Raw genomic sequence first — 16,470 nt, 5'->3', positions numbered from 1 at the left:
CTGTACAAACCGAACATAATACAAAAAAACCTACTATTTTCGGATATTAAGCGTCTGAAAAAAATAACACATTTTCAATATTAATTCTGTACTAAAATTGCACAATGTAGGAAGACTTACTTTGCCTCAATGATAATTATGTGCAGATATGCAACGTAAACTCGGTTAAGCAATTTCGGTTAGTTAATTCAAGACACCGTCAAGCCACTGTTTATTTATGAGATCGAGGGAAAGTTACGCATAAGGGAGACTGACAAACAAACTAATTCGCAGGCTGTTGTAGTTACAGTGCCTATTACAAAAAATAATTACTTACGTCAGTTATGTTAAAAAGCCGATGTCATCATCTAGGTAATTACTTACCTAATTTTTCGTTCTCTATAGGTTCGACTTACCTATAAAGTTACCTAGAGAGCCTTTCACAGTAGTTGACCTATAAAAGTCCCTACCCCTATAATGATGCTAGTGCTTACCGTCTCTTCTTCTTCTTCTTCCTGCCCTGTTCCCAATTTTATTTGGGGTCGGTTCAATATGTCTTTCGCTTCCATTCCTTACTACCAATCGTCATACTGACACTCACTGCCTTCCTATTCATGTCATCTTTCAGACAATCCATCCATCTTTTCTTAGGTCTTTCTCTCCGTCTCCATCTTTCTACATCCATCCTTATTGCACCTCCTAATTACATGCCTCTTATCACAACCTCTTGCCTCTCATCTTTATTGTTTATCGACTAAAGGAAGGAATTTGTAATAGGAATTCATGTAAAAACTATCTCTAGTAAGTAAATCAATAGATCGATAGAATATTGGGAAAGGCCGTAACTGAATGTAGCTGTTACTAAGTGCTAGTATTTTAATAGCATGACTGTAAACAAAATTCCAATCTGAAAATTAAACAAACTCTCAAAAAATATAAACAAAAACTCATTAACTACTCATCTTGAATGTAGGTATTAATTTATAAATAAACTACTCTCAAGTACAATCTTACATAGTAAATATTTTGATTAATCTCGTATTTCTCCTCAAGTATTCAAAACACGAATTATAAATTAAACCATGGTGAATTTAACCATTCATCCGCGACATTTACCGTCGTACCACTAAAACTTTTAAACGTCTGTTGAACACTTGTCTAAAAGTGTGGCTGCAAAACGGACCTTATTTCAACGTCATAATTTGTTTTTTTTTTTGAGAAGCCGAAAATCGATCTCAATGGCGTGCACTTGGAGAGGCCTATGTCCAGCAGTGGACTGCGATAGGCTGATGATGATGATGAATTTGATTTTTTTTAGACAAGTGTTCAACAGATGTTTAAGTTTTTGTAGTAAAGCTTACTCTCTCAAAGAGCTTTGCACTATAATTTAGTATCGTGAATCGAACAATACCGACTGCATAAACTGCGGGTTTAATAAGACTATAAGATGCCCATTACTTGAGCAGGAACGCACCAATGACCGGCGGTGGATAAACAAAGAGGAATGAGCAAATGGAGTGCCTATTCGTAAAGACTTGATTTGCACTTTTGGTCAGTAATCTCTACCATGTTCTTATCACAAGTTCAAAAAATATATGTATAAATCCTTATAGAAATGTAGGTAAATTATAAAATGTATGTTCAGTTCAATCATGGTTTTGTGACTCATCATCTTACTAGTCTAAAGGAAGCTAAATTAATATGTTTTGTATTAAAAAAAGAAATCCTTGAAATGAGACTGCCAGCAAAACCCCGCTTTTAATTACCCCATATGTTCAATAACATATGGGGTAATTAAAAGTCCCAGCAATCTGGGAAGAAGAAGTGGCACAACAAACATCCCAGCAACACTTATCTGACTGTTAGATTTCAAGAAACTTAATACAGAAATATTTCCATACTGCCATCTCCATTAATTCATTTCTCTGTGGTTGAACAGGAAACCGTATGACTCACGCGTCGGGACTCCAAATTGTTCAATCCTTATAAACTTGGAATTGTAATCGTTGGAATAGCCTTTATATGGGAAATTGTTTGCATACGAAATTACCTCTTTACTAAACGATCAGCCATTGTGCTGTAAATCAAGCAAATTGTCGGTGATTTAAATAGTTTCTATGCTTAGTAAGGTATTATGATTAAGTCGAAATATTTGAAATTATTATGTACTACATGTTTCGAATACATTTGGTGATTTCGTAAATTTTTGTGTCCATTCCATACAAATAATGTTTAAAGATTACAATTTCTGATTAGGCTCCTAAATCAAACTGCATCTCTATGTATTTTTAGAACGGTTTGACGCAGATAGAGGGATTTTAGAGGACCGTTCCAACCGCATGCCATCCGAAGTACTGCCCGTACCCGGATAAAATATAGCCTATGTTACTCGGGAAGAGTGTAGCTTTTTAACAGTGGAATATTTTTTTAAATCGGTTCAGAAGTATCAGAGCCTCTATGGTACAAACACACAAACAAAAAAATACTTCCCATTTATTATATTAGTACATGATAGTATAGATTTATGCAAGTGTGCAGCCAGGGTGGGTCGCTAGTTTGCAATAATAATTTACTCTTACAAAATCTTTAACAAAGAAACCTCCATTCACTTACTCTTAAACAAACAAACCATACAATTATATTGTTATCACAATTAAACTATAATCTTTTAACAAATGCCAAGGATACCCATTATTTATCCATTACTTAGTTAACATTCAATTTTATTACGCTTCCATCTTCATTGAATCTAAGTACATATTTATTTATTCACGGTTGTACTTACAGAAACGAGTTTATAAATATTTTCTTAAGATTCGCTATATAATCAATTTATATTGAGAGTGCATTTATTTTGCATGCCTACTTGCATATTCATTCCTTGCACCGCTTTGGTAGTTGTTGGTAAGAGCAAATGCCATTTGGTTGTAAATTTTATGCAATATGACTATCTATTTATAGATGAAAAATTATGATAGGTAAGTAGTGAATAACCATTACATTGAATGAGGATAAACATCCTTTTCCCGTTTGTTTGTGAGTTTGTTTATTGTACACATTTACACATACAACTATTGTACACATTATTGGTGTGGTGTAAGAACTTCTATGAGTCTTAAAAAGTCATAACTAACTTACTTAATTCTATTTTATCGAGGCTCATTTTTGTGCCTTAAGTATTGTTCCCTTTACATATTTTTGTACCTAATCAATCACTCTACAAAAATATGGGAGTAGATAAAACCTTTGTTTGATTATCTGATTATCACGTAAACACAGTTAACAACTCACAGAACATACCAATACCGTCCAATTATAGTTTTTCCTATTATGACTAATTAAGAACACCTGCAGCCACGATAAGCTTAATAAATCTAATTACCAATCTCATGGAATCTGATGACTGGTCACCATCTTAGGTATGTATATACAAGTAATAACATGTCAAGTTTACCATAGGAATCTATTTGGAGATAAAATGGTTTCGTGATTTCAGATGCACTAAAGTTGAAGAATCGTTTATATTTTCCCTCGATCGTACACATGGAGATTTACTGCTCATTATGTTCTTAGCAAGGAGGCCAGATAGGCAGTCGCTCCATGTAAAACACTGATAGTTAGGGGCATCTGGTTAGGCTGGAAGCTGGCTCCAATATAGTTGGGAAAGGACTAGGCAGATGATGATAGGCTTATAAGCAGCGAAAAAAAAATATGCAGAGGCAAGCTACAAAATACAGACTGGACGTAGCTTTTGTACAAAATATATCCCCATTGAAACTTATCTTCTATTTACCTAATGCAGAACAATGTTTACAAAGTTATCCCATGTGTTATGTTTACGTTAAGATGGCGTGTTTACATAGGATTCAATTAGGATTGAACTGTTAACGCGTTAAATCCGGCTGTGCTTTGTAACATCAGCAAAACAACTAAAACTTACGAAAAACATACTTTTTTGTTTTATTGCAAGACTAGTCGGTTTCACCCCCGTTGACCTAAACTACTGCCCGTACATTGATAAAATATAGCCCATGTTACTCAGGAAGACTTTAGATTTACAACAGTGAAATCATTTTTCAAATCGATTCAGTAGAGAGAATAGATAGTAAAGTTTGATAAGCATATAGAGTACCTACAATATGACAATGATATATGAAATACATAATCGACTTTTAGTCTTGAATAAATAGGTGGGTTAGTAAATACTTATAAATTGGATGAAAAGATATTGCTTCTTAATATCTCAAACCTAAATGTATCTAACACACAAAAGTTGAGGCAAGAAAGTCTGAAAACCAACCTTACCTACCGTGCAATAAAGGGAGTTTAGTTTACAAAACGGTCCTTTATTAAATCATTTACCACTATTATTACAATTACTCAACACTTAATTACAGTACTGATAAACCTATTAATAAATTGTTAGAAAGTGTTGGGGATATATAGGTATTATATTATGATAGTGGACCAGTATAGTTGGGCAATACTTACTGAGCTAGTACCTATCTAGATTGCTTTTACTGGAACACTTCCTGTATTATAAGTTCTGCTTATGTATTTAATTTAAGACCCTTTGGAGTTATTTACTTTCGTATTTACATTTACCAAGCAGGTTATCTTGATAAGTACATATTCTATGATGTTAATAAAAACTTCTCAACTTTTTTATATTTTTAAGTGACATCCAAAAAGTAGGAGGTTCTCAACCCGCTATCGTCTCGTGGAATTAACTGAACTTATATTCACATTACATTACACACTTATAAGACAAAGTTGCAATGTTTAAATTATTAAATATCTGATAAAACTAACTATCAAAATAAAGCTAAATAAATATCAATTCTTATAGACACAATTTTCTATGAATCACCCTACCACGAACTCTATTCTGCATTCAATTGTTTTGCGCTCACTACTGAGATGCGCAAGAGTTGCGTTTGTTGTCGTACCCGGCTATAAATACGCTCAGCAGGAATGCTAAGTTTACCCGAGCTTGTACAAGTACGGAATTGTACTATATATTGTGTAGTAGTTTCTATACTTATGTTTGGCTTATAGGTAGTAAGTAAGTACATCGTATTGCAATATTGCGAAGTATGACTAAACCAATTATGATTCTCAGGCAGATTAGAATTTAGAATAGAATCCTAAAATTAATATTTAAATTACTTATAGGTACAAAAACTATTACGCCTTAATAATCAGGCAGTTACAGAGCATACACACCAGCGGATTTTCCGCGCGGCTACGCTCCGGACGTACGGGTGTTGACTACAACAAAAATTACATCTGGAATTACGCGTCAAATTTAGTTTTTCCGCTCAGAATGTGTCGCGCGTAGCAAAACCAAGACAAAATCCGCTAGTATAAAGGCGCAACTACCGGGAATTTTGATAACTTTTAGAATTGCCACGATACAAGCAAGTTTAGAATAAGTTATTTGAAGTTGTCGTGTCATTCCTGGTAACTTGTTAGAAGGGGGTAGCCCCCTTCTTTGCTGTCGGCAGTTGCAGTCGGCAGCTCGCTACCAAAACGAACTCAAACTCAAAATTTTTTATTTCAAATAGGCCTATGAAAGCTCTTTCGAAACGTCAAAGTTAGGTGCACGGTTCCAAAGAGTTGGTCTCATGGAGAAGAACCGGCAAGAAACTCCATGGACACTCTTTTTAAAAGAAAATAAAAATAATTACAAACATACAGTTTTCTATCTAGTCCTGAGAATGTTATACAATTCAAATTGAGCTAAAAATGTATTAATAAATTATACAAAATAATTTTAGTACAATCGTTACTGGAAAAATAATTTATACAATTCAAAGAAAAAAATATATCGGGTAACCAAGTTATTATATAATGCAATTTGGGGTCTTGCTGGCTTGGGCTTGGCTGGTCTGGGCGGAGGCACTCCCGTGCCCGTGGTCGCCGGGGAAGCCACATGTGCAGAGAAAAAGAAAAAGAAAAAACAATATTAATTTAACGCCAGGCATCACTGTCATTAATGTAATCCTGAATTTTATAATACGCCTTTTTAATCAAAATGTTTTTAACTACATTCTTAAACTTTTTATCAGTGAGATCAAGGATACATTTAGGTAGCTTGTTATAAAAACTTACACAATTCCCTAAGAACGACTTATTTGTTTTTGTTAGCCTAAACTTGTATACGAAAAAACTACTGTTAACTTTAATACGAACCTTTGGGTAATATCTACATAGGTATACTAACAAAGACAGGAAGCATGATTCTCTCCTTATATCCATTAACATTCATTTCGATTTAATTCTAAATTCGTCCATCTCATATGAATTGCAACATTACAGACTCAAGTGCAATTCGGTATCAAGTGCACTCGAGATGTAGTAAATGGGTTAATTAGTGCATCGAGTTTTGATTGGCTTTTAATATTGATAGGCAAGTTTATGTTTTTATAGCTTTTATGGAAGATACTTATTTAGAGTGAGTTTGTTGAAAGGAAGGAATTAAGTGGGTCCTACATTTTGTAAGTGGGTATGTTGCGGATCGAACTACTATTATATTTTTGCTGGTTTCCCGTGTCCATTGGAAACCGTGCCCTAATAACATATGGCCTAGGCTATATTCGGATATAATCTAATTTCCCAGGAGTGAAATAATCTTTCAAACCGCTTCAGTAGAGTCGGGGCCTTTGCAGTACAAACAAACAAAATATTTCCTCCTTATTATATTAGCACAGATATTTAGTGTTCGCTGAAATGATGGTAGTCAGGTATGTACTTGAACAACTATGTAGAATTGCAGATAAAACTTACTTATAATTTACATAAATAATGTACATACATATTTCAACAATAACTTAAAACATAAATGCCTTTATATTGTCGTTAAACAAATATCCCTAAAAGCTAATTGAATAAGTAGATAATAGTTATTGAACAAATGTTTATTTTGCAACGGAAGCATTGTAATGACAAATACATAGATAAACAGGTAATTCTAGTGTTTAACAATGAACTAAGACCTAGCACTCCTTAGATTTTATTGCATTACTAAGTATGTACAGCTTTATGTCGAAATTGTTATTAATTAAACACACCTACACAGTTAGGTACCTTCTGGATTATGTATCTGAGAAACTTTAAGTACCTAATAGATTCAGAGCTGTATCTAGGTAAGGATATGTTTAATCATTAAAAGTTTCTCCACTAAATGAGCTATCTTTTTTAAAATTAAATTGTTTTATTATAAACGAGTAAAATCTAAAACTTGAAACTGGATTTAACCAAATCTTTAATTTTACATCGAAAAATAACTTCTACAGATTCATAAAATTAATAAATACCTACATTGCAAGCTGAACAAAAGCTTTAAAAAAAATGTACCCTACAACTACGCCCATAGATATTGGATAAGATTATTAAGATTGATTGATTGATTAAGATTTATATGACCAACACCTAAAAATTCACAAAATACCCATGCAAATTATTAATATCCTTAATCCGACAAACATAATTTCATTTCTCATAAACCACTCAAACGTTTGATGCAACTTCACCACAAATGTTATCTCCTTATAAAATCTAGACGCACACATCTTGATCGTACATTTAATTCAATAAATTTACATTGACACTAATTCAGTAGGCCAGCCGTGGGGCAAGGCCGTATCTAATGGCCGCTTGCCTCTGCGATTCACTTCGATAAAAAAACTTGATTTCATTATAGTTTGGAGTATAGGTATTGGAGGATTATAACATCTTTTGAATTAAGTTAGGATTGGTGATTTAAAGATTAAAATCCTTCTAATATTATAAAGCTGAAGAGTTACGTGGTAATTTCAGGAACTATTGGTTCAATTTAAAGAAATATTTTAGCTTAAAGTTAAAGTCAAATCATTTATTTCATTAAGGTCTTTACAGGCACTTATGAACGCCAAAAATATAAATAGAGTTGATTCTATTTGCCCATTCCAAAAGTAACGTCCTATGGAGAAGAACGGGCAAGAAACTCCATGATCCTTATTTACTTCGCAAAGGAGGTTAATCTTGATACACATTAGACAAAGCTATTTAAAGGTGCCAAAACAATGGAGTACCTAAGCCTATATAATCTGTAAAATAAATCAAATTAAAAGCAGATAATGATCAAACAACAGCATTGAATTCATTACTTAAATCAATTACCAATTATAAAATCCATATAAATATTAATATAAAACTAGCATGCCATAATACCACTGACACATTTCGACTGCAGTGTCGTGATGCAGTACCATCACGAACAACTGCACTGTTAAGGTGCGTCTACACGGTGCATGTAGCTGGAGCAAGTTAACATGCGCAAGTGACAAAAGCATGGGTAGTTTGCTTTGGTACATGCGCGAGTCGTGGTGGTCTAGTGGGTGAACCCAACCTCTCAAGTATGAGGGCGAAAATACCAGGTTAGGCAAGTACTAATGCAACTTTTCTAAGTTTGTATGTACATACTTTCTAAGTATATCTTAGACACCATTGACTGTGTTTTAGATGACACGTTAAACTGTGAGTCCCGGCTGTCATTGAACATCCTTGGCAGTCCTGGGTAGTCAGAAGCCAGTAAATCTGACACCAGTCTTACCAAGGGGTATCGGGTTGCCCGGGTAACTGGGTTGAGGAGGTCATATAGGCAGTCGCTCCTTGTAAAGCACTGGTACTCAGCTGAATCCGGTTAGACTGGAAGCCGACCCCAACATGGTTGGGAAAAAAGCTCGGAGGATGATGACATGCGGGAGGCGCTGGACGCGCACGTTTTTAAAATGCATGTAACCTGCGCATGTGCCTCAACATGCGCAAGCTACTTGCACCGTGTAGACTCACCGTTATTGATGCTACACAAGTATAATTTAGCTGTTCCCGTCATCCGTGTCAAGGGCTAGTTACCGTACCTAGTGGTCTCACCTATTAGGGTAACAGGTTCTAGGCATGAAGTACCGTTCAGGCTATTCGCGCTGTTTGGGTTTATCTTTATTGAAAACTAGTTTCGTCGATCAAAAATAAAACTTTCAGATTTTTTATGGACCTTTTTGAGCGTTTAACAGATCCCTCAAAAAGTATCATGGTTTTAACCATACTCTAACTCAAACTAAGCTATAATTCTTTCCCGGTCATTTGTCGTTATCATAAGTTAACGGCAAGAGTATGATGATGATTTTGAGTTGGTTATCTGAAACTAGCTAATGTTAGTAGCCCCTAAAACATAACATATTGTTTTCAGCAATAATGACTCTTTCTTTTTGTCTGAGAATTATAAAACTTTACTGATACCTTAAAGTAGTATGACTCACAAATTCTAACCAAGGCTAAAATGACAATAAATCGATAATTAGTCTTCAAGATTAATTTAAAGCACTTATATTATCGCTGTTTTGAAGGCTAATCTTAAAATGGCAGCAAGGTTTTAATGTCAAAGCACCACTCTCACCTGGTAGGTAGGTACACAGATTTTAATTTATGCCGAAGCTAATCTATTTAGTTCCCATTTGCTAAACCGTGCTCGGGTTTAGAAACTGCCGTTTTAGAATTTTACAATATACTTGTTTACCACATTCTTATATTTTTACTTTAATTGAAAAAGTGGTAAAAACGCTTTGGAATGAATGATGAGGGTATGAGGGACAGTTCCTGAACATTAATTACCTACCAGCTTTAGAAAATAAAACTAAAGCAACAATTTTAGCTGAATTCGACAGGAACTAACCAGGTTGAAATTATTCATTTCATAACACATAATGTCCTAATCTGACTACAATCAAATCATAAAGCGAATAAAATACAATTATTTACCTAGAAATAGGTAGGTACAATTAAGTAGATATTTAATTATACTCACATATTTTTCAAAGTCCATTTCCTACAATAATTCGTCTAATAACTATCTATTTGTAAAGAACGCAAATAAACCAGTTGCATTACAAATTACATTTGACCCAGTTATTTCAAAAAATGCGGAATACTAACCTTCCTTGTACCGCATTCAATTGTTTGTCAATAAAAACGTAACAATGAACAACTGATGTGTCAATGACAGCAATTTTTTATTTGTTCTGCAGTTCTCGTCAAATAAGTTTGCCAGTCTGAAGTTAGCCATAACGCCTCGCGCATACGGTCGTTTTTGTGACTATAGTGAAGTTCGAAGCGAACGTCAGAGAGGGAGGCAGGTTCTGGTTGTTTCCCGGGCTTTGTACCTGTGAATGCTTAAAGAAAGACTTTTTTCAAAAGAAGAAATACAGTCTAATCGTTTTGCTAGCATTCAAGATTTCTTTCTCAATTGGTGAAAAATAAGCAACTCAAAAGCCTATCTAACCATTAACCTAATTTCTACAAAACTTGATAAATTATTTATCAAAGTAAGACGCTGGTAATCGTAATCGGTAATCAACAATGGCTATCTATTATGTAATCGTTGTCAGCTAACCGATATAGGTAACAATGTCACGGTTGAACGCACCCACACAGGAAGTAATGAGCGTTTAAATTCTCTTTTATTATTATTAAGTTATATAGTGGGTATTTTCCGAACATTTGATGCCGTACATAAAGTGAGGCTGGATATAATTTTCGAAAAATCATGAATTTCCCTATTTCCTGGAACCTAGACCTTTTTTGCTTGAACCACAGTGTAAACAGATACATATATTATGAATACGACACGTACAAAATTATGCTTCCGCAAAACAAAATATTGTTGATAAACAAAATTAATTCTGAATCAACAAAAAATATTCTGAATATCATCAATGCTTAACATGTTAGTGAACGTAGCGCCATCTAGTTTTCACATGTAAAACTTGCCGTCCGTGAACGCGAACGCTAATTTCGACACACTACGCATGTGTCAGGATGGCCGAGCGGTCTAAGGCGCCAGACTCAAGGTTCCCTTGCCTGTCAAACAGGTTCGAGTTGTTCTGGTCCTCTCTGAGGGCGTGGGTTCGAATCCCACTTCTGACAAACATTTTTAGTTTTATTTTCTGGTTTTCTATTGTATTTTTAGTACCTATTAAAAATGATGTACTGTTGGCTAACAATTTAAAATTTATTATATTATTATATACTTTATCTTCTATTACTTTATATACCTTATTTTAAGCATTAAGTTTTTAACTTTTACTACTTTTTTATATCATTTTATATAAATAAGACATTACCTAATTCATCAATGAATTTCAACACCAACCATAAACAGGTCACATATCAGCGAGTTTATTGGCCAATAAATAAATTCAGTCGTGACTCCGTGGCCTTAACCTCCTCAGTACGTAAATACGACAAACTACACGTGCTCGTATATGTATATGTAGGTATGTGCCAATATTCTAACATTGTGTGCATTGTTACGCTAGACAATGTTTATAAGTGGAAATAACTAGCATAGAATGGAACTAACAAACATAGGTTTAGTTGAAAACAAATGCCTAACTCTGTCGCTTTGGGATCAGTCATTTGATGACATGATCATTTTGACTATCATAAAGTCATTAGTGGCTAACTTTAGAGTGGAAAAGTTATTTGCGAGAACTTATGAACTGATGTTTGTATCGTGGCAACTGTTTTCGTCCATTGTTTATAGATGCTTTAATAACATAAAGAAGTTCGTCATATTTAGGTATTCCGGGTCCTAGCATACCTAATTCAGGGAACTAGTTTCAAAGACCAACGTGGATACACGCCAAGAAATTAATCATTGTGGACATGATACACATTAGATTAAACCGATTAAACGCCTCACTTCTTTGTAAAAGATGATACATCATTTTAATTAACAATTAGGTAGGTACACTAGTAGCTCCACGGCAGTTCCGACAAATTTAAGTAGACAGTATCTCAGTATATTTAGGTAGATATATAGGCTACAGCTGTTTTATTTCCATATATTTATCAGATGATTCTAAAAATGCACATACCATTTTTTCCCTAGTGAGGCATTGAACGCAATACAAAAAAAAAGAGTCTCACTTCGGATGGCTTTTTTTGTATGTTCCTTTCAAATGTGTATGACTGTGGTGCTACTCCAAGACATCGGGACAGCTTTCAATGTGTTCGTCTGGTTGTTGCAGGTGTTCAGTTCGTGTGTGATGGTGCGCATGCTCTCAGTGCTGCTGCTGGCGGTAGCACTGTGCGGCGCCGCCACCACACTCGACTCCGAGCTCGGGCTTGGCAAGGCGATCAATATATTTATGAGGTAAGGCTGCAAGTTACTAAATCGTCTATATATAAGGGTGAATATTTGGAATACCTAGGAGTCCTTGTTTTTGGAATAAAAGCTTACCTAGTATATGTATGATGTTTTGGGATAGCGGTCCTCGGTTTTGGAATAAAAGCTAGAGTAAAATTTTATTTTGCTAACTAAATATTGAAGTATGTCTAAGTCTTATGACGACTTATACCCAATGAGTGAGGCCACACGCCTAATATGTTTCGGCAGATTTTATTGGGCTTTCATTTATAATAACATTCATTTATAGGTAGGTACTAATATACAAAATAGGGGGTCATTATAAATTCTAAGAAAATAATAGATAATTGTCAAGTTGTTTTGTCTATGAGGGCAATGATCTGAGAAATACACCTATCTACGACGTATGCCACCGACGTGTGTATAATTCCTTTAATTGAGGGCTAAAACATCTCCGGATTTCACTAACACATAATGGTGACACTAAATCAACCACTCCTCACTTCCAGGTATGGCTACCTCAGCATCTGCATGCGGGTGGTGCCCCGGAACGACACCGAAGGCTGGGTCTTCAGAGAGCCAACAGTCTCCGTCTTCCGCGAGGTGGAACAGTTCTCCATCGCTCCAACACCCAGGCACGCGAAGACACTGTTCGACGGAGACTTCCATATGGAGTTCTGCGATAACCTGAAGCAGCTGCTCCAAGCTTACTTTAGGGATTTTACTTTTGAAAGGTATGGGACTCGGATGCCATGATAAAGTTTGTGAAGTCAGTGTTTACGTACCAGCGGTAGTAGTGAGCCGTGTTGAAAGGATCAATGCATGTTTTGTTAATGGACGTGACTCATGGTTTTCTATCAAATTAATGTGATCTGCAGGTAGCAATTTCCTGCTGATATACTTACTTATTATAGAGCAATTGACATAATAGGCTAGTTTCCTAAAAAATAATAATTAGTCCGTCTTGTAGATTGTCCAAAATTAAGCGATACGTATTTTTTCTTTTTTAAATTGGATCAGAACTTGTTAAGATATAGCGTGTTAAAGTTGAGTGTGACGTCACAAGTTGCTACAATTTTCAGGACACTGTGACGTAAAAGGCCCCCACTCCTAATTTTTGAAGTGTATTATCTTTGTCATTTTATGTTTAATTAAAAAAAGAAAAAATACGTATCCAATATTTTTTGATTATCTAAAAAGCGGACTAAATATTATTTCATTATTTCGACCCTGGAAACTACCCTATTGATCATAGCTTCTTCTAACGTCCGCAAATACATACGAATGTAGGTACTATCACCAGGTTATCTAAAAATGGATGGAGCGTAAAATCATTGTCCTGAAAGAGTCCTAAACGCAGTCCTGTTTTTATCATTATTTCGCATCTATTGATTTGGTCCAGATTTAATTTTCCAACCGCGGAACCTTTTTTTCTTCTGAATTAAAAGGAGGTAAGTAGCGACAGCAATACTTCTTTTCAAGAAGCTTTTTAAACTTATTTTTTTTAATCTCATCGTGAAACCAATTCTGATAAAATAATGTTCCTTCAACTCTAACCACTAACTAACTGATTACTAGGACTGATTGTCTGAAAGCTAACATGAATGAGTACGCAAAGGCTGTCTGTATGAACAGTGACAGAGAGGAACAAATGCAGAAAACAAATTAACTTCAAATAACTCGGGAACAGGGCAGAAGGAAAAATATTACATCATAGTAGGAAAACATAAAATTAATACCACCTTATAATCTTGCAGACTGGAGCGACCATGGCGCGCGTTCACCGCCGGCTGGCCGACGGACATCATGGCGCGGAACCTCGGCATCAACTCCTCCTTCATCAATGGAGACCACTGCTACGTGCTCGTCAGGGTTTCCAGGTAATACACCTATCTACTAAAAGTTAAGTAACAGTAACAGTCTCGTCGTGGGTTCCAGTAGTACTTGTACCAATCTATTTTGAGATATCGAAGGTACCTTTGTCTTACCATAGCATTCCTAAATTCCGGAAGCTATAATTGAAAGAGAGTTAAATAGCATAAGAGCTGACAAATGAACCTAAACGACTGTATGAGTTCTTTAGTTTCTGGAATGTTGATAATGACTTCCCTGTCCCCTATATGATACACACTTACCGTCTTACCACAAAAACTTTTAAACGTCAGTTTATGCCTTGTCTAAAAAAATGTCAAATTATGACGTTGACATATGGTTCATTTTGCAGCCAAAATTTTATTAGACAAGTGTAAAACAGGGTTTAAAGTTTTTGTAGTAAGGCCATAAGGGCCTTACAAGGGCCTTAAGGGGTTTAAAGTTTTTGTAGTAAGGCCATAAGGGCCTTACTACAAAAACTTTAACCCCTGTTTTACACTTGTCTAATAAAATTTTGGCTGCAAAATGAACCATATGTCAACGTCATAATTTGACATTTTTTTAGACAAGGCATAAACTGACGTTTAATAGTTTTTGTGGTAAGACGGTTATTGTTTAACTTTTGTGTCCGCATCGTGGAGTTTCTTTCTATCAGTTGACCTGCATTTACCTTAAGCAGCTTGTAGTTGTAGATGATCTGATATTATCAAATATAATATTCTCAAACCCAAACTCTCGTATTCCAGATTCCGCGAGACAGCAAAACTAAGCGATCTTCCCGGGAACATAGCGGTTGAGGACGTAGTATACGATGCTATCCAGGAGGCGGCGATAGGCGACACGGCGTCCATAGCCGACTTCATCAGAAAGTATGGCTCGCACTACATCGCGTCCTATATCACTGGGAACTCGCTGTATCAGGTGAGGGTCGTGGTTATAAGAATATGAGAAGTTTCATTTGATTATTTATTTATATATTTTGTAAAGGTGGCCAGAGTTTGTCATTATGTCATAGATAAATTATGTGAGGTCTGGTAAAACAATACTTATAGAATTGAGATATACTTCCTCAAATGTTGTTGGAATCAGAAACCTATTGTGATATTACCTCTCAACTTAAAAATAAAAGTGTGGTCTTAAAAATAATCAAGTCATCTATATAGATAAAAAGCAAACAATATAATTTCTGTTCCTTATAAGTTTTCATTCTGTATAGAAAACCAGAGTCTATTAGAGTCTACTTTCCTTGCCACAAGGATATACATACAATTAAATAAACTCAATTAAAACTATTTGCAACTAAAACCTAGTTCTTATATGTGAATTGCACCATTCAACTCTTAACTATAACCCAACCATACACCCACGCCGACGTTACGGCATAATCGCCGACTTGACCAATGGACTGCAATTTCAGAACTGGTTATCGTTATAGTTAAACGGTGCAACTCACTCTTAATCTTTTTATGTAATACCAGAAGGAAAAAAATCCTTCATACCATACAATTTCACTTACAAAATTATTTAATAAAACCTCCTATTTGAAACCAGGTATTTGTGTTCTCTCGCGGCGTGTACTCCCGTATCAAGGAGCGTGTGAAATCCCGTGGTATCTCTGACATACCTGTGGCAGAGATGAACAACTTCTTCTCGCCGCTCTTCGCAGAACACGTGGGCGCTGTCAAGGTTTGGACTGTGTGTCATCAAAACCTGGTTCTATGGAGTGAAAACTTGATACGATATCGAATATTATCACTATGTTCATAAATAAAGTCACTATTCATTTTAATAATGGCATATCTCAATTCAAAAATGTTCAGTATTTCCTGTAATAATAAGAATAAATGCCATTTTTAACCAACTCCAAAAAAGGAGGAATTTCCCAGTTCGGCTGGTTTTGTTGAATAAATTGTCAAGTTTTCACTCTCTATAGAATCAGGCTAAATAATGCATGAACCATCCATACGCCATCATACAATCACGTGGATGTCATTATGCATTAATTAACAACTTCTTTTCATTCATATATCATTGCAAATCATCGTCATGCGCATGAGCATACCAAGTCATCACTTCTGCATTCTCTCTCTTTCTCTGTTTCTGATCATCATTTTTCATTATCACATTTCACAAGCACATGCTGAGAAAAGATTATACCATTAAAAAAAAACCTAAGTATATCATTCAATATACCAAAACAAAAAAATACATGCTTACAAATGAAAATTTGAAATCAATAATAATGATAAAAATCTAATTAAAAATCATATTCAAAGTACAAAAAAAATACAGTAATTAAACCATAATAAAATTGAATCAAAACTGAAGACTTTTTTATGAAAAATAATAGAGTTACAAAGAGAGAGAATACCCCAAAAAAATAAATAGAATAAGAAAGAAATGAAAAGAAGTTGAGAACACCAGTCCTT

General features: G+C 35.0%; 2 protein-coding genes and 1 non-coding gene across 9 annotated transcripts in view; all 3 read left to right on the top strand.

The window, feature by feature from the left end:
* The window catches only part of LOC110372955 (E3 ubiquitin-protein ligase goliath), a 470,889-nt gene that overhangs the window by 182,517 nt on the left and 271,902 nt on the right, over positions 1-16,470 (top strand). The window lies entirely within an intron of this gene.
* Positions 1-16,470, top strand: part of LOC110372975 (torso-like protein) — a 48,061-nt gene that overhangs the window by 29,888 nt on the left and 1,703 nt on the right. For 2 of the 3 annotated variants that reach the window (XM_064039466.1, XM_021330026.3), the window contains exons 2-6: positions 12,051-12,175; positions 12,679-12,903; positions 13,927-14,049; positions 14,788-14,962; positions 15,593-15,727. In XM_064039466.1, the coding sequence (XP_063895536.1) occupies positions 12,069-12,175; positions 12,679-12,903; positions 13,927-14,049; positions 14,788-14,962; positions 15,593-15,727 (765 nt within the window). In that variant the 5' untranslated portion in view covers positions 12,051-12,068. The remainder of the gene's footprint in view (positions 1-12,050; positions 12,176-12,678; positions 12,904-13,926; positions 14,050-14,787; positions 14,963-15,592; positions 15,728-16,470) is intronic. The other variant, XM_021330027.3, reaches the window with a different exon arrangement.
* Trnal-caa (transfer RNA leucine (anticodon CAA)) lies at positions 10,831-10,944 on the top strand. The gene is made up of 2 exons: positions 10,831-10,868; positions 10,900-10,944. It is a non-coding gene; the product is annotated as a tRNA-Leu (tRNA).

Source organism: Helicoverpa armigera, chromosome 19 (assembly GCF_030705265.1).
Source record: "Helicoverpa armigera isolate CAAS_96S chromosome 19, ASM3070526v1, whole genome shotgun sequence".
Taxonomy (NCBI): domain Eukaryota; kingdom Metazoa; phylum Arthropoda; class Insecta; order Lepidoptera; family Noctuidae; genus Helicoverpa; species Helicoverpa armigera.
Note: the sequence above shows the minus strand (reverse complement) of the source record. Positions and strands in the feature narration are given on the sequence as shown.